We start from the raw sequence: 22,882 nt of genomic DNA, 5'->3' as shown, positions 1-22,882 counted from the left end.
TTTTTACTCTATTTTTACCAATGAAGGTTATACATTTTTTAAATAAAATAACTGGGTAAATAAATAAATATGTAATAAAAATTGTTTTGGATTCAAAAATAGTTTATCTAAACACCCTTTTCTTGGACAAACTGTCGAAATATAATCAACCATTCTTCGTTTTGTTGTATATTCAGAAATGTTTTATTACCAATTAATTAACAAATGTTACATTTTTTAAATGTTTTGTAATGAAGAAATTGTTTTAACGTTATCTTGAATTTTATGTAGTATTTTAAAATACTGGTATATCAACCCTCAAACAGCTTTTTTAAATTGTATGAACTATAGCTGTTTTTAGTGCGTTTTTCTGACTTTCATCATTACTAAACCCCGGTTTGTTTTGTTTCAAGATGGACACCAGTAATGATGTCTTCTAAAGCACATTTCTAAAGAAAAAAATGAATCAAATGTTACAATTGATCTATTGAAGTTCAGTTAGACAGAAACTCCACTAAAAACAGCTTTTTTACAGACAAACCTTCGTTCTCATGCAAATTCATCAACTAGTGCTATCAAAATGTTCCACCATGATTAAATAAACATTTGCTTTAAATTGTAAATAATTGTCAATTTCAAAAGTTTTTTTAATATATATGTAATTTCATAATCATTTAATATAGTTACTATTTTGATTATAAAAGGGCAATTTCTCAAATTGTTGCCTAAACAGCTATTTTCCATGACTGACAATTAAGTTGATTTTTAAGTTTATCTGAATGTATTATGTATTATCCCACAAGTATAGGTAAAATGTACAATTGTTCATTTTTACATTGTTTAAATTATATATATATGCAGTTGAAGTCAGAATTATTAGACCCCCTGCATTATTAGCCCCCCTGTTTATTTTTTCCCCAATTTTTGTTTAACGGAGAGAAGATTTTCTCAGCACATTTCTAAACATAATAGTTTTAATAACTCATTTCTAATAACTGATTTATTTTATCTTTGCCATGATGACAGTGATTAATATTTGACTAGATATTTTTCAAGACGCTTCTATACAGCTTAAAGTGATATTTAAAGGCTTAACGAGGTTAATTAGGTTAACTAGGCAGGTTAAGGTAATTAGGCAAGTTATTGTATAACGATAGTTTGTTCTGTAGACTATCAAATAGTATATACCTTAAAGGGGCTAATAATTTTGATCTTAAAATGTTTAAGAAAAAAAAATTAAAAATTCCTGTGAGAATATTGATTGGTTAGAATTGTTTAAAAAAAAAAAGTTACATTTTTTTTTTCTTTCTTTTTTGCAACACTAAGTCATGCTAGCTGGCCACTTTAGTAGGTACAATTGCAGGCCTCGCAAAATCTGGTAGCATGAAGTCCCGGGGCTATTGTTTTTACTATCACACTACCAAAATCTATATACACCATGCCCAGTGGGTTTAGATAAATTTTGGTAGTCTGACTGAAAAAACAATAGCCACAGGACTTTGGGCTACCAGATTTTGCGAGCCCTGAACTGTTCAACTGCATCTTTAGACTCAGTATCTATTCAGCCAATTACATGGCAGCAACTCAGGATGATCTGCTTCAACTGAGCATCAGTATGGGGAAGAAAAGCTAAGGGTCAGATAAGGGTGACAACCAAATATGTTTGTTGGTTAGGAAACAAATAAGACCAAAAAGGTATTTTTTTCTAAAATATTGTTCCGATACCCCGAGTTTATTTTTCAGAACACAAAATAGGATATTTTACAATAAATCTGAGAGCCTCATTATCCTCCACAGACAGCAATGGACACAAAACATTTAAAGTTCAGAAAAAGAATCAAAAACGTCACTCACTTCTCAATTCAGTGGTTCAACTGTAATCATATGACGCTCCAAGAACACTTTGTGCGGCAAAAACTGTAAAAACTACTCTGTTTACCATTGTATACTCCTCCTCCTGCTGCCTGAATGTGCTTACTATGAGCAGTACAACATATTGCCATTAGAGTTAAAAGAAGCAATCAAGTGTCACAACCTGATGACCCGATAAGTAAGATAAGACAGGCAATCATAATGTAATTTTATAGGGTTTTTTTTGGCACACAAAAGTGTTCATGGAGTTTCGTATACTAGAGTTGAGCCACTGAAGTCGCATGTTTTGATTATGTTTTGGTTTGATTTGGTTTGGTTTGATTGTTGATTTATGTTTTTTCTGGACTTTGAATGTTTCTGGTCTGTTGATGTCTGTGGAGGATGAGGAAGCTCTTAGATTCGATTTGTGTTAGGAAAATGAAGAGAAGGTGTCAGATGGTTAGAAGAACATGATGGTGAGTAATCCATAGCAGAATTTAAATTTCGGTGAACTAACACTTTTAAGGGACTTTTAAATGTATAGGTGTCACACAAGCTGGTCTGAGTATTTCTCGGCATATTCATGCACAAACATCTCTAAAATTGACAGAGAATGGTCTGAAAAGAAGAAAATATCCAGTGATCAGAAGTTAAGTGGGTGAAGATGCCTTGTTGATGCCAGAGATCAGAGGAGAGTGACCAGACTGGTTCAGTTAATAGAAAGACAACAGCACCTGAAGTGACCACTTGTTACAACCAAGGTCAGTAAAGGAGCATTTCTGAATTCACAACACGTCAAACCTTGAACCAGATGAACAGCAGAAAGCAGTGATGTGTGCTGTGATGCTCCTGTCGGCTAAAAACAGCAAACTGAGGCTACAATTCTTAGTCTCACCAATCTGGTCAACAGAAGATTAGAAGCCTGGTCTGATCGGCTTGATTTCTGTTACAGCATTTAGATGATCTGTTTGGTTTTTATTGGTATAATGTAATGGTGTTGACAATTTTCTTTACCAAGCACTGTCTAAATGCCACAGCTTACCTTCCAGTGGGGATAACAGGTCATATCACAAAAGTCAGATCTTCTTGAACATGACCATGAGTTTGTTACACTCAAATGGCCTCCACATCGCAATCCAATAGAGCACTTTTGGCTCGTTGTTAAGGAGGATATTCACATTACGTGTACCTAACAACATGGCCGGTGAGCGAAAGCTGGAGATATTAAATACCCACCACATCATGAGAGCTTCTGTTTATAGCCTGACTGTCCCCAGGGGCCTCGTGAGGCTGCTTTGTTGTGATTTTCATCTGCCCCCAGGTCCTGAGGCGGTCCTGGCCCACTTGTGAGCGAGCAGTGGGGTTCATGGAAACAGGAGGAATACGACGAGGTAAATCCCATGTGCCTTGGAATGCTGGCCACGCACTTCGATGCTAATAAAGAAATAGCAATGTAAACGTTTTAAGCACAGTAATTTGTTTAAATTTCATTCAGCTTAAGCAAATGTTCGCAACGAACCTTTGTTTGTACACCAGGTAGAAGGTGGCCACGGTCTGTGGCTATAAATGTAGTGTAGCCTTCTGCTGCTGATGGTCTCTTTAAAATAAAAAGAAAGTAAATAGACCAAGCACAAGTATTTGTAATATGAAGTGGTTGGGGTAATTCTCTCCACAGTGCAATTGGTATAATGTGTCGATTAATGGAAAAGGGTCAAAGACAAGTGATTTTTAAGCATCTTAACTATATAAGTGTAATATTTACCCATCATACATTAGATTAAAAACTGTTTAACATTTAGTGTAACCACTTTTTTCGTTTATATGCAGGTCAGAATCATTCTTATTTTTCAGTATCAGGGTTCATACACATTTTAGTACTAAAATTCCATGATTTTTCCAAGACTTTCAAGTACATTTTCATGACCTAATGTTTCATGCAATGTCTACATAATATGCGTGGTAAAACAAACAACACATGTTAAAATTTATTACAGCATTTCATAAAATCATTTGGTGTCAGCTTATATTTATATCTATGTAAAATTGATTTAGATAATGCTTACGCCGCACTAATTGTGACAGTATGTGATTGGCCAAGGACAGAAAATTAGAAAAGACAACTAACCTATATTCAAGTATACAGATATCTGTTTTCCATGACTTTCCAAAACTTTGTGGGTCTTTCAGATTTTCCAAAACTTTTCTATGTCAAAATTCCATGCCTTTTCCAGGTTTTCCATGACCGTATGAGCCCTGAAGTATGTAGGCTAAACATTTCTGTCATGGCGTATAGCACTATTACATTTATTTTACTTATCTATTGTCTTATAGAAACAAAATAGCAGACACTTTACTTGTTTTTAATATGCTTCTTATGTACGTAAATCATTATTGTAAATATGACCGTAATGGGACTTTGATTTATTGTTTAACTTACTGTAAGTATTTCCAAACAACTGTAAATAGTAAATATGTTACGTTAGTTAGGAAATTTAAAAGAAAGTAGTAACGTTAACGTTACATTTACAGTTTAAGAAACGTGAAGGTAATACGATATTTTGCAGACATTTTCATAAACAGTTCATGTTAATTTAACGTTAAATGCTTTTAACATTACAATGAGATTGGCTGAGTTAACGTTAACTTACCTCTTTGAATTGTTTTGGGATGGTCCAGTTCTGGAGCTTTTGCGACTTAAAAGCGCTTTCAAACTGCAACAATCACCATAAGGTTAAATATAAGTAAATATAACTTAACTCAACCGTATACATGCAATAAAATAAGTAGAAAAACGACAGTTTCAGCACCTGGTTTGCAGAGTAACCTGTCGACATGTTTCCTCACGGCTGTGTTGGCAGTGGTCTCCTAGCAACCTCTCAAAATATCAGGGGTAAAATACAGTTTTACCGCAGGAGACCGGACACAGGACTCACATAAGTTATTTGGCAGTTTAAAATAACGCCGTATCAAAAACAATATTTTAAATAATCTCGTATACAGCTGAATAAAACATTTTTGACTTGATTAATTATCTGCCATCTCCAATAATATATACTTATGTCTTCTTCCCAGACATCGGAGGCGCTGTAGACAACTAAAGCTCTGAGTGGAATGCCGAACGATCCGCAGAAGAAAAATCACAATTTACGTGCCCACGGTTGTACAAGCGACGACTATTAAAGAAGTGCATGTAACGTTTAAAACGAATTTAATACAAGCAATGTAACTTATAAACGCGCTTTGAAACGAAGCAGTCTGCTGCACGACGTAAAATGAGTGCGCATGCGTCACATCTGTAGCTGCCAATGAAGCGAGAGGCAGAAGAAGTGCTGAAGATGTGGAATACTCCAAAACACACTTCAGAGTTTGTCGCTTTATCACGGAGACGGGTATTTTCATTTTTTATGAAATATATGTTGGACTAGGTTTTTTATATTAAACAACTTTAAGAAATGTATCGTGATACTGCGGCTGCTCGGTGGATTCTTCCTTCTGACTGAGTTTATCTCATATTTTGCACATGTGTAGGGGTGAAGCTGGGCATGAGATCTGTGCCCATGGCTACTGCATGTGTGCTGTATCACAGGTTCTTCCAGTCTGCCAGTTTGCAGATCTACGAGCCTTATCTAGTAGCCATGTCTGCCATCTACCTCGCAGGCAAAGTGGAAGAGCAGCATCTCAGGACCAGAGATATCATCAATGTCTGTCACAGGTAGCAGAAGGTTTATTGGTAGCAGTGTAGACTCAGAGTCCATGAATATTATCTCAATTGTGTGTTTTCTTTGATCCAGGTATTTTCACCCTGATAGTGAACCACTGGAACTGAATGGGAAGTTCTGGGAGTTAAGGGACAGTATTGTGCAATGTGAGCTCCTCATCCTTCGACAGCTGAACTTTCAAGTGACCTTTGAGCATCCACACAAGGTAATGCCTGTAGTTGTTTGCTATTTTTAAAATCTGATGTATTCTGTAGTCTGTTTAATGTATTATATGTCTTGAGTGCAAAACGATACAATTTGAATTGTTTTAAGAATGTGAGCTTCAATGATTTTACAATAATAATAACTACTTTTGTGAATTTTTTTTATAGAAAGAACTGCTTTTGTGAAAATAATTATTAAAAGGTGTTTTTCCCATGTGTACTTTTTAAAGCAGAGGTAGTATTACAAATTAAAACTGTTGAAAAAAAACTGAAAATATGAATTTTTAAATAAATTGATCAACTTAAGTAGTTGAATTATTTAAGTTACAAGCTTAAAACAAATTTAACTCATTTATTAGGTATAATTATAAAACGTTAGTAGTAGTATTTTAGATGTTATTATATTTAAATATCATTATGGCAGCAAGGTGGCAGTGGGTAGCACAATCGTCTCATACCAAGAAGGTCGCTGGTTCGAGCCCCGGCGGGGTCAGTTAGCATTTCTGTGTGGCGTTTGCATGTTCTCCCCGTGTTCGCGTGGGTTTCCTCCGGGTGGTCCTGTTTCCCCACAAGTCCAAAAACTTGTGCTATAGTGAATTGGGTAAGCTAAATTGTCTGTAGTGTATGAGTGTATATGGATGTTTCCCAGTGATGGGTTGCAGCTGGAAGGGCATCCGCTGTGTAAAACATATGCTGGATAAGTTGGTGGTTCATTCCGCTGTGGCGACCCCTGATTAATAAAGGGATTAAGCCGAAATGAATGAATGAATATTATTATTATTTTTTAATCTTGTATTGATAATTGGTTTCCCCCACAGGTGGCAACAAAATTTTAGTAAAAATTTGTGGGTTTTACACAGTGAACCAAACTAAATATTTTTGATCTCAAATATGGCATACTCTCAAAAATTAAACATATGCACAAAAACCCAACTATCATTTAAAAACGAAATAAAATATCCACTAATAATAAAATACACGTTTTAAAATAGTATCACTGACTGAAACTGTCTTTTGCCACAGTAACAGAACTCTATCAGTTTATTACTTTCGTTCTTCTCATTTAATAAATTAGTCCAGTGCTTCCCACAGGTTTGAAATACACTTGTGGTGGTAGCGGGATTGAAACACACCTTTTATACCCATGGCACATTGTTGCCTACATGCAACAAAAAGTGATTTTTAGCAATATTTTTGTTAATTGTACCATTGTATACACTTTTTTTTCTTCAACGGTTACAGTAAAAAAATACTGTTGAAATAAAAAGAAATCCACTATTGTTTTACTTCTTCTATTCAGGAGCCATGTGCACCACTGAAATGTAAAATGTGCTGCTGACATTTTGTACAGTATTACCAAAGCATGTTAGATATGTATAAATATGTAATATATCACCATTATCAAATTACAAAAATATACAGTAAATGAGGAATAAATGACATTATGGAATGAAAACAGACAAAGTTTCTGAAAAGTATAATAATTACAAGCAAAAAAGTGTAGATTAAATAAGGCAAATGAGTTAATTAATCATTTTTAACGATGTACAATATTCTGCAGCCAAAGTAGATGTAATTTCGTCCTCTCTGTGTGTATAGAAAAGTTTATCTGAGTCGCTTAGATCAAAGAATTAATTATTTAATGTTTCTCTCACTCTTGCGGCTGTGCAAGCGCTGTCCGCTGCGAGCGTAAAACAGGTTTAAAGTAAAATGTAATGCAAAAACACATACAATTAACCAACAAACGATGACTTTAGAAGCGAAACCAAAAGCCGAATCCTGGACATTTAGGAGATTTAGAAACCCAGGCCGGACACATTTTTAAATCTTAAAAAGCACGTCTCTGTGGGTCTCTGCAGAGCTCGGGAGATTGTCTATGGGAGTCTTGACAGTTCTCGCCTACACACAACAAGAAGTAGGAAATGTGTAGGGCGAGAGAATGTGTTTTCACTGGTTAATCGATCGCGGATGTTTGGCTATTGGGCGCATACAAAAAAAGGGTAAAAGGATGGTTGTAATAAAAAAATAAATGTCACCAAATATACTTGTACGGCCGTTAATATACCTGGGCGGCCCACCCAAGTAAAGTCAATGTGTGTGGTGCACTGTAGTCACTGCAACTTTACTCTCACTAACTCTTTTCAGTTAATACTCTACTTCACAACAGTTTTACCTCTTCTAACAAACTTCTCACTGTGTCCCAGTATCTGCTGCACTACCTGCTCTCCGTAAGAAGTCTCCTGAACCGCATGCCTGGTCTCGAACCCCCATTGCAGAGACAGCTCTGGCTGTATTAAAAGACAGTTTACCATGGCTCTGTGTGTGTCCGCCATCGGCCTCAACACCTCGCCCTCACCGCCCTCTATCTTGCTCTCCCAGACATATGGAGTGCAGCTCCCCAGAGGAGAACTAGAATGGTGGCAGGTAGGACTTTTACACCTGTATGTGGAGAAAAATAAAATGTCCTGCTGTGCCTGCATTGAGTCACCAAGCCTGAACATTGACTAGTTTGAGCCTTACTGATGCCAGGGTCGGATCAGCATCAATAGCAGTACGATTGCAGTAACCTTTAGAGTGCTGGAAGTTGTTCCCATGGCAATAGGAGCACCTAACGGTTGCTGCCTGGTCTGAGAAAAATGGCATTGTCTTGCACACTAGTTGCGTTCCCTTGGTGACACCCCTAAGTAGTATTTAAAAAAACGACCAAAAAAAAAAAATCTTTAAAGGGCTCTTAAAGCCACTTGAATGACTTCATTTTCCTAGAACAGAGTTTAATAGTAGTTATATTCTAGCTTTAATAACAATTAATTCTTCTAAATGTTCATAGAAGCTTTCAGCATAATTCCTGGTATCCATTATATTTTGTTCTGGGAAATAATCATATTTTAGGTAAGAAGAGAACGTCTGACTAACATGTAGAGTCTTTATTTAGAACAGGAACTGAGTATATCAGGCTTATGCCAAAAAAGAAAAATTCATTACGATTATTGCATAAATCAATCAATTTGAAGTCAATCAGATTCAAAGTGATCAGTTCAAATAGATATCAATTTTTGTGTGCAATATTGGGAAAATTATCCTCAGTGGTCATATGAGTTTTTAATGTTATCAGTATTGGTGTATTAAATGGTCTAATACCCTCGTAGTGAATGATCATTGAATATTAATTTAGCATTCAAGATGCATTTTGACCCAAGGAACCTTTATTATTTTTCAACTGAAATCATACGTTATATAATTAGCAATGTCCCATTAATCAGTGAAAATATATTTGCATTACATTGTATTTACTGTATTATTTTGGTCAACTAACTTTTTTTATTCATCAAAATTAATTGCGCACAAAAAACTACAATAAATGAACTTTTTTCAATATTGATAAGAGGTTTTATTTGACTTAATCATTTTATTAAGTCTATAAGAACCTGTAATCTGAGAATTACACTTAATTTTAATTAATTTAATTGCACTGGCGGCATGGTTACTTGGAAGTAGTCACTGTTGCGTTACAGCAAGAAGGTCGCTGGTTCGAGTCCCAACTTGGCCAGATGGCATTTCTTTGTGGTGTTTACATGTTCTCACCGTGCTCTGGTGTTTGGGTGTTTCCCACTACTGGGTTGCAGCTGAAAAGGCATCTGCTGTGTAAAACATAGTTGGCGGTTCATTCTGCTGTGGTGACCCCTGATAAATCAGGGACTAAGCTGAAGGAAAATGAATGAATAATTATATTGCTTTGATTTATAACTTTATTGTATTTGCCTAGATCTTTACTTTTGGGTGAAAAAGTGTTATTTTGAAGCTGCTGTAATTTGTCAATAGGTAAGGCAAAGGAAAAGCAAAATGTTACATATTTTTGTTTGTTTGTTTGTTTGTTTGATTGATTGATTGACTGATACCTTCATGCATACCTGGGTCCAAAATGATGAGTATAAAATGCATTAAACAAAAGATAGAAATGTATCTATATAAAATAAAATTAAAAGTAAATATTTTAAATGATCTTTTCTGGGTCAACATGGACTCAAATATGTTATAAGGTGAGGTCAAGCTAATAAATAGGTCAAATGATCAAGTGATATTACGTTATTTCTAGTTGGCTTACTCGATAAATAAAAAATAAATTAACGATTAAAAATATAAAAGTAATGTACAGTTTACATTTTTAAAAACTTCGTCACACAGGTATTTTCTTTCTCACTTTTTTGTTATATTTGTCCTAGGAATGTATAATTACTTTGTTTCAGTTAATGCTTTCATTTGATAAATTATTGTGGGACACAAAATTATTTTCTGCAGTTGTTTTCCACTGTATACTTGTACTGTATGATGTTGTCTCTTCACACTGTAAATATAAAAATGGAAGATTTTAACCTCATTACTGACAAGCATTTATTAAATGACAAACATTTATATTATGTTCATAGAATGTAACATGTCTCACTCTGATTTTGAACCCTTTGCTGTCACCTATTTCAATTAGAAATGTTAGGTTAAAATTTAGCCAGGGTCAGGGCTCTAGACTAGCATTTGAGAGCATTCTACAGATGGTGGAGCAAGCACCTAATTTGGGAGCACCACCCATGTAAAAAATATTGATGTTAAAAGTTATACCTCTTAAAATAACTCATTTGACAGCAGCTTCAGGATTTGAACGTAATTGTAATGTACAGCTGAAGTCAGAATTATTAGCCCCCTTTGATTTATTTATTTTTATTTATTTTTTTATTCCTTTAAAATATTTCCCAAATGATGGTTAACAGGGCAAGGAAATGTTTACAGTATGTCTGATAATATTTTTTCTTCTTGAGAACATCTTATTTGTTTTATTTCGGCTAGAATAAAAGCAGTTTTTAATTAAAAAAAAAAACATTTTATGGTCAAAATTATTAGCCCCTTTAAGCTATAGATTTTTTTTCAATTGTCTATAGAACAAACCATCTGATTACCCTAGCCTGCTTAGTTAACCTAATTAACCTAGTTAAGCCTTTAAATGTCACTTTAAGCTGTATAGAAGTGTCTTGAAAAATATCTAGTCAAATATTATTTACTGTTATCATGGCAAAGATAAAATAAATCAGTTATTAGAAATGAGTTATTAAAACTATTATATTTAAAAATGTGTTGAGAAAAAAAATCTTTTCTCCATTAAACAGAAATTGGGAAAAATCAAACGGGGGGCTAATAATTCAGGGGGGCTAATAATTCTGACTTCAACTGGATGTAATTTAGTTTAAATGTATTTTTTTAAATGAACATTTAGCCTTCCATATTATCATATATTTGTATATCATAACCAGAAGTAAAATATGCATTTCAAACTACTATGGTAAAAAGCAACAATATTTTTGTGTTATTTCTTACAGCAAAAGTAGCCCGAAGTATATAAATACAAATGAACAAAAACACCCCTTTTCAAATTACATTTAATCTGTCTGCAATTTTATGAGTATCAATTAACAATTTAACCAATATTTCTGCAACGATGTCATCATTTACCACGAATTACGCTTTCCTCAAGCTCTCAAAATACCCAAATATTTTTAAATACATGTATTAAAAATTGAAGTGTAGATGTGTGTATCAGCCACTTTAAATCAATAATTTATATATTTGTCCATGATTTTTAATTTTATTGTGCCATTTGCTGTGGTTCACAGGATTCTAGCAGGATTAAATATAGTTTGCATGGTGCATTTTAAACAGTTTTGTTCAGATGTTTTGTAACCAAAATGGCTGTTCATCAGTTGCCAGGCAAATTGGTAGCGGCACCACTGTAACCTCTAATCAGATATTACCAAGAAACTATATTTTCTTTTAGCTGCATTTAAACATTTAGATGCAGTCTGAAACCCTGGCAGCTGTTTTACGGACTTTCAAAATGAACACATCTAAATGTGACTAGATTCTATTATTAATTGCCTCAAAACTAATATTCAGAAGTCATCTCAGAAATAGCATGCAGGTGGGCTAAACTCTGGGCTCCGCATTGACGTTTTGTGCTTCATTTTGCAGGTTGTTTGTGCAGACATCACCAAGGCTCAAATTGAGACCATCATGAGTGAATTACTGCAGCTTTACGACATGGAGGCCAAGTGTACCTGAGAGAAAAAATAATAATCAGACGGGTACTAAAATGCTGACATGGAAACCCACACACTCATCTGTACATATTGCGCAGACGTTTTGTGACGATGGTCTACACAATCACTGAAGCCTCTTTCTACTGATGTAGCCAAATGTGCTGTACATTTTAATTGCATAACCGAATATAAATGTTTAGAAAGTCTCTGCTAGAATGAAGAATGATGAGGGGGATTTAAGTGGCTGTATGAAAACCAGACTTAAGCCACACCACATCAATCAATTCACAGCCACCGACCTACTTTCTTCTCTTACCTTGTGCTGTTTTTCCTCCTGAAGAGGGGGAGAGAAATTACAAAAGAGGTGAAATAGCTGCTATAAGGAAGAATGAAACAAAGGAAGATCCCTCCTGTCCCCTGAGCTAAACTGTGAGGTAAAGCGGCTAAATCTGGGCCATTTCTTTTATATTTTCTAATTTAATTACTGTCCTCCTCTCCCTACAGAACTTGTCCCTGTAGACTTTTATGTAACTCCCTGAAGCAGTATTACTGTATGCTGTAAAGCAACGCTCTATCATTTTATTACAGCAATTCTTCAAAAACAACACTTTATCAATCTTTATTTAGTTTTTTTTCTGCTAGCAATAAACATACTGATAGGCAGGTTTGTGTTTTACAATATAATAATTCCTAATAAACCATTTATTTGCGCGAATGCATTTTCAAAATAGCACCTGAAAATAGACTTTCTTTAATTCTTTTTTATTTTCCTCCATCTATGATGTTCTACTTCAAATTTCTGGATCTAGTTAGGTCAGGACATCGCTCTGGAGTGGATCTTAATAAGTTACTATGGCAACTGCTATTGTGGAGGGAGCCTTTGAAACATACAAATGTGAAACTCCATTATAGCACACCTGTCAACCTCAGCATATCAAATAATTGCGGTGGGGAAAATGTACTAATTTTGCCATTACTCACCAAAAGCAGTGGTTGCTAATGTTAAACAGCTGTTTCCCCTGTAGCTAATTAAATTGTGTTGACCGGTGACTGCAACTGCTGTTTAAGAGATCATTTAGCTTCAGATTTCGCTCTGTGCAACATCAATCTGCTGTGTTGTAAAATCGGTAAGATTTAGCGCATTCATTTTCAGGCATTGGCATTTGTTGGCGTAAATTCATCATCTTCAAAGTTTTGTTAATGCTTTATTAAAAGGGAAAGATGGCATGAGATCTAAATTTACTCTTCTTATTTTTATATAGTAGTGCTGTTATAGACGATGTATCTGTGCTCCTCATTATACAGCATGGAAGAGCAAGGATAAAGTTGAAAACCTCTGTGATTTGTGTTCTGACAGAAAAAAGGTTGTATACAACAAAGATGGATAGAACTTAAATTTTTGGGTGAAAAACTATTTATCTTATTAAACTTGGTCAGTTACTATGTTTACATAGACATCAGTAATGGAATTATTTGCCTTAATCTGAATAAGACATTAATATGATTAAACTGTTTACCTGAGTTGCTTTTTGAATATTTCTTTCATGATCCTGTTTTATATGTTATAGTACATAATTCGATTAATGCCATTGTGTCACCACACTATCCAAATTTCCTCTGGAGTTTCATGTAATTTCAGGTGTTTCATTTTTAATTTGTCGACTTGAACTGCAGTTGGCCGTTTTCACTTTCATTCATGAACATTTTATGCATGGCCCCCATGACAAACGAGATCTTAAAAAAAATCCTACATGATGGTAATAGTTTGATTGCGGTGTTTACATGTCTGTACTGCACTTCAATAATGTGACTAAAATCGGCATACTCCACATGTCTTAATTTGATTCTTGTTTAGTTTGATTATGACCTTAATTGGATTAAATTAATCAAAAATTGCTGTGTTCATGGTAGACTCTTAATCGGAGTGTTGTCTTAATCATATTAAAATCGGATTGTTGGTGTCCATGTAAACATACCCTGTGTTAATTTTTACATATAAAATAGTAACATTTATGAGTGCAAATTAATTGTACGAATTACAGGACTTTTTTCTACTTAGCCAATCTCCACAGGCAAGCAAAAATAAAGTAGTGACTGCAGGTGGAAGGAAAATAGTGGAGTAAAAGTACAGATACAGCAAAAGTACACATTTTTAACCTTAGTAAAGTAAAAAAAAAAAGTTTAAAGTACTTAGTAAAGTACAATTCCTGAGAAAAACTACCAATTACGATAATTTGAGTATTTGTTACTTTACACCACTGATGTGGATCAATGTTTTCTTATGACATAAGCATCCACGTTAGCTCCTCATCAAATGCTCTCTACTATTTAAGCATTCCACAACTTGGAAACACAACTAAAGTCGGTCACTTTTTTACTATCTGAGTGTTCAAAGTTATCGTTTGCTTAAACATTTACACGTAAAAAGAGTTATTAAATGTAACCTACATGCAGTGCATCTGGAAAGTCATAGTGCTTTATTTTTTCACATTTTGTTATGTTTCAGCCTTATTCCAAAATGGATTAAATTCATTTATTTTCTCAATTCTACACACAATTCCCCATAATGACAATGTGGAAAAAGCTGAAGAATCACATGTACAGTACAAGTATTTATAGCCTTTGCTCAATACTTTGTCTATGTACCTTTGGCAGCAATTACAGCCTCAAGTCTTTGAATATGATGCCACAAGCTTGGCACACCTGTCTTTGGGAATTTTTGCCCAATCTTCTTTGCAGTACCTCTCAAGCTCCATCAGGTTGGATGGGAAGCGACGGTGTACAGCCATTTTCAGACCTCTCCAGAGATGTTCAATAGGATTTAGGTCTGGGCTCTGGCTAATGCAGGTTTTCATTCAGGATGTCTCTGTACATTGCTGCATTCATCTTTCCCTCTATCCCAACTGGTCTTCCAGTTCCTGCTGCTGAAAAACATCCCCACATCATGATGCTGCCACCACCATGCTTCACTGTAGGGATGGTATTAGCCGGGTGATGAGTGGTGCCTGGTTTTCTCCAATTGTAATGCCTGGCATTCACTCCACAAAGAGTTCAATTTTAGTCTCTTCAGGCCAGAGACTTTTGTTTCTTATGGTCTGAGAGTCCTTCAGATGCCTTTTGGCAAATTCCAGGCATGGAGTGGCTCCTCTCTCCAGAGAAGAACGCTGAAGCTCAGACAGAGTGACCATCGGGTTATTGATCACTTCCCTGACTAAGCCCCTTTTCCTCCGATCACTCTGTTTAGATGTCCGGCCTGCTCTAGGAAGAGTCCTGGTGGTTCCAAACATCTTCCACTTACGGATGGAGGAGGCCACTGTGCTCATTGGAACTTTCGGAGCAGCAGAACTTTTTCTGTAACCTTCCCCAGTCTTGTGCCTTGAGACAATCCTGTCTCCTGAGGTTTAAAGACAATTTCTTTGTCTTCATGCTTGGTTTGTGCTTTGACATGCACTGTCAACCCTGGGACCTTATATATACAGGTGTATGCCTTTTCAAATCTTGTCCAATCAACTGAATTTACCACAGGAGAACTCCAATTAAGCTGCTGAAACATCTCAAGAATGATCAGTGGAAACAGAATGTACCTGAGCTCAATTTAGAGCTTCACGGCAAAGGCTGTAAATACTTATGTACATGTGATTTTATTTTTTTTATTTTTTTTTTTTTCAGGTTTTTTTAAATAAATTTGCGACAATTTCAAAAAAATCTTTTTTCACATTGTCATTATGGGGTATTGTGTGTAGAATTTTGAGGAAAAAAATTAATTTAATCCAATGTGGAATAAGGCTGTAACATAAAAAAATGTGGAAAAGTGAAGTGCTTTCCAGATGCACTGTAGGCTATGAACACCACAATTGAATATTGTCGCAACAATGTATGTAAGAGCGATTTTTAACACCTATAGATAGCAAACATATTGGAGTGGTAATCTAACTAAACAAATACTAATAAATGTATAGTTAGATTTAGGGATGTCCAGATCCGATCACGTGATCGGAAATCGAATTAATAGTTATGCGGTGGCAGAAAGTTAGACCTCTTTCTTGACTTCACACAAAAACGGCAACATAGAGACGCTATTGGTTAAATGCTGGCAAAGTAGAACATGGAAGCAGCTTGAAGCGGAAAACGCGAGTATGTCTGAGATCTGGAGGTTTTATTGCGTTGATCACGACAACATTGCCATAGCAAACCGTGAGATATGTGAACTTGGGATTGCCTGACGGTATCGGTAGATACTCAAAATCAAATGACTCAGACTCAAGGGCAAAAAACCTGATCGGGACATCCCTAGTTAGATTACAACTCCAGTGTGACCAGTTGATCCGAACTCCTTTACGTTTTCATAAAAAGTTGGTTACAAGCCGTGCACCCAAGAATAAAAATTTACTCACTGTTTACTCTCCGTTACGTGGTTTTAAACCACAAAAGAAGGTCTTTTAAAGAAACCTGAAAACCTATAACCATTGTCTTCCACAAAACAAATGCTATGGAAGTCAATGATTACAGGTTTTTAACATTTTTCTAAATATGCTCTTTTGTCCTTAATAGAAGGAAGAAACTCGAACAGGTTTGGAACAAGTGGAGGATAAGTACTTTAAATTATGTGAATTGCCATTTTTGGGTGAACTACCCCTTTAATACTTAAACATTCTTATGTATGGCCACTGTGATAAATTATAAAAGAACATTTAAAATCAATTTTAACTTCAAATATTTTAAATTAATAAACGGTACCAAACTAATGGTACTTTGACATTTAACTAATCAACAAAGCCACTGAAAGCCTTTTATTATTCACACCATCACACCAAAGGGATGAAGTTCTTTTGCACTCATTATTTTTAAGGAATATATTTGGGAAAACATTCCCACTTCACCCTGCTTATCCTTGCCATACGCGTACAGTTGCAAACACACAAACACTCTCTCACATTTCCACACACGCATCTCTCTGCAGGCAGGCAGGCCCTAATGCTGGGCATCATGAATTATGTAGAGGGTACATGTGCAGCCGGATTCTCTTCCATCAATAAAACATCAGCATGGCCCTCACTATGGGATTGAGTGCTGGGAATAGGAAGCTTGGGATTGATTGAGGCTCGATCTTACTCTCTCTTTGCCATCTCTCTTGGTTCTCCTTTTTCAATCTGTGTTTCCCATTCCCAGATTTTGTCCTGTGTGCAAGCAAGCCTTTTTGCTACATCCTTAGGTCTGTGCCTCCCTCTCATGGAGTCCAGCTTGCAGTTTTTCATGTTTTGCCTTGAACTACAGATCATCCCAAACTCTTCTAAAATTCGAGGTTTCTCTTTAAATAATCCTTTTTCTCATTTTCTTCTGTTGTTTACTTGGTAAATGGAGCTTTTTTAAGGCATTGCCACATTTGACACTGATTTGTTAAAGCAATTTTGGAAGAGGGAAGAAAAGAGAGTAAACAATGTTTCAGACTGATAGGAATTCAAAGGGATGATTCACCCAAAAATAAAAATTCTGATTTACTTTTTCTTCCATTGAACACGGAAGAAGATATTTTGAACTATTTCGTTGTATTTTGTTTGGTTTTTGTAATTAAATATTTTATTAGGCTTCTATGGAGTTTTTATTATTTTTCTTCTTTTTTATTTATGTAAGGTTAAACGGATATTTAGTTTTATTTTTGTTTTAGTCAAGAGTAACACCATGGTTCAATATTGTGTATATTAGATAAATTATTTAGGAAATGCTTTATTATATATTATTATATGTCAGAAGTTTATTATAGGTATAATTCATTAATTATTATGCACTTACAATTTTACCACTTTTATTATTTTTAGTAAATCTAAATCACCATATATACAAATACATATTAAAGATGCTGTATGAAAGTTTTTGACTTTTTGTAAAGCATAAAAATACCATAATATGTTTGCAGAAATGTAAGAAACATGCCAAGTGAACCTACTTGTTTTTAAAGTCAGATATTCTGCTTTAAAAATTTGCGCACCGGAACGTCTGTCTTTGTTTTGGTCATTTAACCTGCCCAATGCCAGTTTAGCCAATTATATTTCAGCACCCTGGGTTGCCTTGGTGGAAAACTGGTAATTTTATTAATCCAGTCAAGAACACTCAAAGTGTGCGTCCATGACAAAATGATAGGTCTACCTGAGGTGATCATTGTCAGTTTTCTGTTCAGCTGCAAGAAACGGAAGCCGTTTCTAAAATATATATTTCAGGAGTTGGTTGGAACAAAAACTATGGATATGGATATATCCATGGATATTTTAATATGGAAAATATTCCTTCTATCATGTGCCAGTGCTTTTATTTAGAAAACGGTTTAAATCAGCCTTTAGGCTAGACAGTCAGACACACTGCTATTGGTGTCGTCAGTCTAGCAACCTGCACTTGATTGTGTTTTAAACCAGGTTTGCAATACCGAGTTCAACCATTGGGTGTCACACTTTCATGCTGCACCTTTAATGCTCCAAACTTGTCTTACAGGAAACTATGATACTTCTTTCCCTCAAGATATCTTGATAAATTAAAGTTTGTTAATTACATTTTGTAGCACTAGTGATAGGCTTGCTGCCGTGTTTCTAAAAAAAATGAAAACTTTATTATTTGAAAAATCTAGTGAATGGATTATAACAATGAACAGTATTTAAAAGAAATCTATTTAATTACATTGAAAGAAGTTCTTTGCCCATGCATTATAAAGAAGGTTACCCACTGGCCCCCAGTGACTTTCATTGTGTGGGCAAATGTTTTACAGTATCTGCTTTTGAGTTTACTATTAAGTCAAACAGGTTCGAAACAACACGAGAGTTTTTAATTTTGGGTGAATGAGCCATTCATTCTGCAAACCATTGTACAGGCATGCTTGAGCAGAAAAAACTGCTTTGCGTCATTTTTCTAATTGTTCTGATTCTTCAGTAAACCATCCAAACTGCAAACAATCCAGTCCAGCCTTGAAATATTCTCTGTCTATTTCTGTATATGGATTGCTCCCATTTTTGGAAGTACAATAACTGTTGCAGACCACAGATGTTGCGTTTTTCTCCTCTTGACATCAGAACTCCTGCCAGAATTGGGATCGCAGCCAAAGCAATCAACTCTCAAAGAGGCAAACTATTAATGCACAATTCAAATTGTGCTTAAGAAAAGCTAAATTAAGGTGTTGTACTGTATTGTTTTGTATTTACAGCACAATAATTGAAAAATAAGTGTAGAGGGATCTAGAAACAGACTTGTTAAAAGGATTGTAAAAATGTAGTAATTATTTACTCACTCAAAAGTGGTTTCAAACCTTTAAAAGAAATAAAACTCAAACAGGTTTGGAACAAGTAGATGGTGAGTGAATGACAGAATTATTAAGTTATTGCATAAACTATTGCTTTAAAGGCCCATCAACACCAATCATGTTTAATAAAAAGATAAAGATGCGTTTATTCCTTAAATTTGTTTTAGAACTGAGTTTTAGAACTTTATGTAATACAAGCACACTTCAGTGAATCAAATTTGTATATTTAATGCCATTATCTCATTAATCAAACATTTAAGTTTTAATTGTATAAAGAAAAAGTATCAGATTACAGTAACAGACATTTGATTCTCAAACGCAACCTATTTTTGGTATGACAGAAATTTACTTAACAATCATTATAAATGGATGATCATGAAATACTCTGCTTTCTGATACACTGTTAAACTTATACAGTTAGATCCATAAATATTTGGACATCGACACAATTCTAACATTTTTGGCTCTGTACACCAACACAATGAATTTGAAATGAAACGAACAAGATGTGCTTTTACTGCAGACTGTCAGCTTTAATTTGAGTGTATTTAGGTGAACACGGTAGGAATTACAACAGTTTGCATATGTGCTTCCCACTTGTTAAGGGTCCAAGAGTAATTGGACAGAATAATAATCATAAATCAAATCTTTTTCATTCTTGGTTACAAATCCTTTGCAGTCAATTACAGCCTGAAGTCTGGAACACATAGGCATGATCAGACGCTGGGTTTAATTTCTGGTGGTTCTCTGCCAGGCCTCTACTGCCACAGTCTTCAGTTCCTGCTTGTTCTTGGGGCATTTTCCCTTCAGTTTTGTCTTCAGCAAAAGAAATGCATGCTCAATCAGATTCAGGTCAGATGATTGACTTGGCCATTGCATAACATTCACTTTCTGACCCTTCAAAACTCTTTGGTTGCTATTGCAGTCACAATGTCAATACTGTGAATACAAGAAAACCAGTTCCATTGACAGCCATATATGCTTAAGCCATGTCACTGCTTCCACCATGCTTCACTGCTTAGAATCATAAGCAGATCATTTCATTCTCCATACTCCTTCTTTTTCCTTTAGTCTGGTACAAGTTGATCTTGTACTCATCTGTCCATAGGATGTTTTTCCAGCATAGTGAAGGCTTTTTTAGAACTCTGGCCTTCCTGTTTTTGAGGCTCACTAATGGTTTACATCTTGTGGTGAACCGTATGTATTTAATCTGGTGTAGTTTTCTCTTGATTGTTGACTCTGATATGCATGGAGAGCGTTCTTGATCTGTCCAGCTGTTATAAAGGGTGTTTTCTTTGCCAGGGAAAGAATTCTTTGGTCATCCACCACAGTTGTTTCCATGGTCTTCTGGGTCTTTCGGTGTTTCTGAGCTCACTGTTGTGTTCTTTCTTTTTAGAATGTTCCAAACAATTGTTTTGGCCACACCTGATGTTTTTGCTATCTCTCTGTTGGGTTTGTGTTGTTTTTTTAAGCCTAATGATGAGTTGCTTTTCTGATTGTGACAGCTTTTTGGATTTCATCTTGAGAGTTAACAGATAATAATAATATTACAATATTATTACAAAGTACAAAATACAATAACAAATTCCAAATGCAAATAGCACACTTGAAATGAACCTCGGACCTTTTCTCTGCTTATTGTAATTGGGATAATAAAGGAATAACACACACCTGGCCATGAAACAGCTTAGAAACCAATAGTCCAATTAATTTTGGACCCTTAACAAGTGGGAGGCACATATGCAGACTGTTGTAATTCCCACACTGTTCACCTAATTTGGATGTAAATACCATCAAATTAAAGCTGACAGTCTGCAGTTAAAGCACATCTTGTTTGTTTCATTTCAAATCCATTGTGTTGGTGTACAGAGCCAAAAATGTTAGAATTGTGTCGATGTCCAAATAATTATGGATCTAACTGTATGTGCGAGTGTCTCTAAAATACACACTATATGTGATAGACGGTCTTTTTTAAATGACTTTCTGGATATGCACATAAACACTTATTTTACAAGAAAAAAATATTTTTTTCACACATACAGTATTTATCGTAATCTATCGACACATTTGTCTCTGTCCCCGCTACGATCATGTATTGTTTGAACCATAATGGGGATGGTCACAAAGCATACTACTTTATTATTACCTAACTATTATTTAAGCTACAGATCAGTGTGAACAATTTTCCACTATCTAAAGTGCCGACCCTCTTTACATCTTGTTTTAATGTCATTCCGAGGGGATCAAACTTTAATTAGGGGGGGAAAAACCCTGTAATCCATACCTTGATTTTAGGTTTCTTTACAGTTATAGTTTCAGCAAAAATATGTCAATTATCTGAGACAAGTTAAGAAACCAAAAAAAATTTAACAAAAATCATCATTTACTCTACCCCAAACCTGCATGACTGAATTTGTTTGGTGAAAAAAAAAATTAAAAGGAAATAAAATTGATTGTTTGTTTGTCCATATGATGAAAAGCAATGGCTTTCTTGAAGAATTTCTTTTTTTTTATTCCACGAAATGAGAAAATCATATCATTTCAGAACATTATGATTAAATGACTGTGTTCATTGCTTTGTAGCTGGTATAAAATTGCTTTCTTCACAAGCACTCTACTGAAATTGTTGTAAAATGCTTCATATCTAATCTCCATGCCAGGATAGAGAGCTTTTAAATGCACCAACATTCACGCTGAATCCCAGGGATGTGAGCTGGAGTTCACAGACATGGAACAGTCTCACCCGGGTAGCTTTTGGATGGAGTTCCTCAGTAAAGCGAGGAGATGTAACATGCGATTGGGCGGATTGCGTTTTGACTGACAGGGAGAGACTCCATCTGTTAGCTTGGGCTCCAAGGCTGGGCTGCACTACCTTCAGGGCTAATGCACGGCAGCTCCCAGTGGGACAGCCATCTCCTAAACCCTCACCTTTAAATTATAGATACAAGCCCTCATCGGAAACTTTCTCTTTACTTTCCCGGACGTGCCTCACAAATATTTCAGTGTGAGCGGCACAAGTGGAGAAGAAAAATACAGCGATGAAGAGTGGAGGCATGTAAAATGAGCCTATTTTTCAGTCGCAAGGACAATGAAACATTGATTGTCGGTGTAGATGTGTCAAGCTTAGCCTTGGGAGTGTGCAATGTAGTCTTAGGTGCAACCTACAAAACGTGATCCAAGTCTTGGTATTTTTCTCTGCTTTCCAGTTAATGCGCATCTGGTGGAGAGCATTTAAAGCATGTGCGTATGTGTGTTTGCATATGAAGGCTTCAGGAGAGGCACACTTGAGCACTCGTCAGCACATAAAAGCTTTTCCTCGCTGGTCTGAGAGGCCTCCTGCATTAGGGCTATTAGATTTGTGCTCTGTATGCGTGGAGACAGCTAGAAGATTACACCTGCGTGGGTGTGATGGGTGCCTGAATTTATGAATTGAAAACACAATGGAAAAATGAGACGTACAAGGGACACCATGAGGATTTATGGCACAGATCTGAACCAAATGAACAGTTGTAATCGAGAAACCGCTTGTCAGCTGTTTGCTACATTGCTCAACAAGATGTGATACTTTTGTAGAATGGAAACATGGAAATACATTCATTCATTCATTTTCTTTTCGGCTTAGTCCCTTTATTAATCAGGGGTCGCCACTGCAGAATGAACCGCCAACTACAAAATATTAATTATTAATTCAAATATTAGCTGTCCTGTGAAATTTGAATTCTTTTTCCAAATATTTCCCAAGTGATGAAAAAGAAGGATTTTTTGCAG

The 22,882-nt window shown here is 35.5% G+C and overlaps 2 protein-coding genes across 2 annotated transcripts; one reads left to right on the top strand and one right to left on the bottom strand.

Annotated features, from left to right (window-relative positions):
• Positions 1–3,054: 3,054 nt before the first annotated feature.
• On the bottom strand, positions 3,055–4,686 carry cfap126 (cilia and flagella associated protein 126). Its single transcript, XM_056448717.1, has 4 exons — positions 4,638–4,686; positions 4,479–4,541; positions 3,350–3,427; positions 3,055–3,264 (listed from the first exon to the last, which is right to left on the bottom strand). The coding sequence occupies exons 1-4, from the start codon at positions 4,662–4,664 to the stop codon at positions 3,055–3,057; spliced, it is 378 nt and encodes a 125-aa protein (XP_056304692.1). The 5' UTR covers positions 4,665–4,686.
• A 416-nt stretch (positions 4,687–5,102) lies between these two features.
• ccnq (cyclin Q) lies at positions 5,103–13,727 on the top strand. The gene is given in 9 exon segments (XM_056449175.1): positions 5,103–5,115; positions 5,118–5,219; positions 5,359–5,542; positions 5,622–5,754; positions 7,957–7,996; positions 7,999–8,057; positions 8,059–8,127; positions 8,129–8,176; positions 11,765–13,727. Coding segments are annotated over 9 exon segments (738 nt in total). The 3' UTR covers positions 11,855–13,727.
• The last annotated feature ends 9,155 nt before the right edge of the window (positions 13,728–22,882 follow it).

The sequence above is a fragment of the Danio aesculapii genome, chromosome 23, assembly GCF_903798145.1.
Source record: "Danio aesculapii chromosome 23, fDanAes4.1, whole genome shotgun sequence".
NCBI classification, from domain to species: domain Eukaryota; kingdom Metazoa; phylum Chordata; class Actinopteri; order Cypriniformes; family Danionidae; genus Danio; species Danio aesculapii.
Note: the sequence above shows the minus strand (reverse complement) of the source record. Positions and strands in the feature narration are given on the sequence as shown.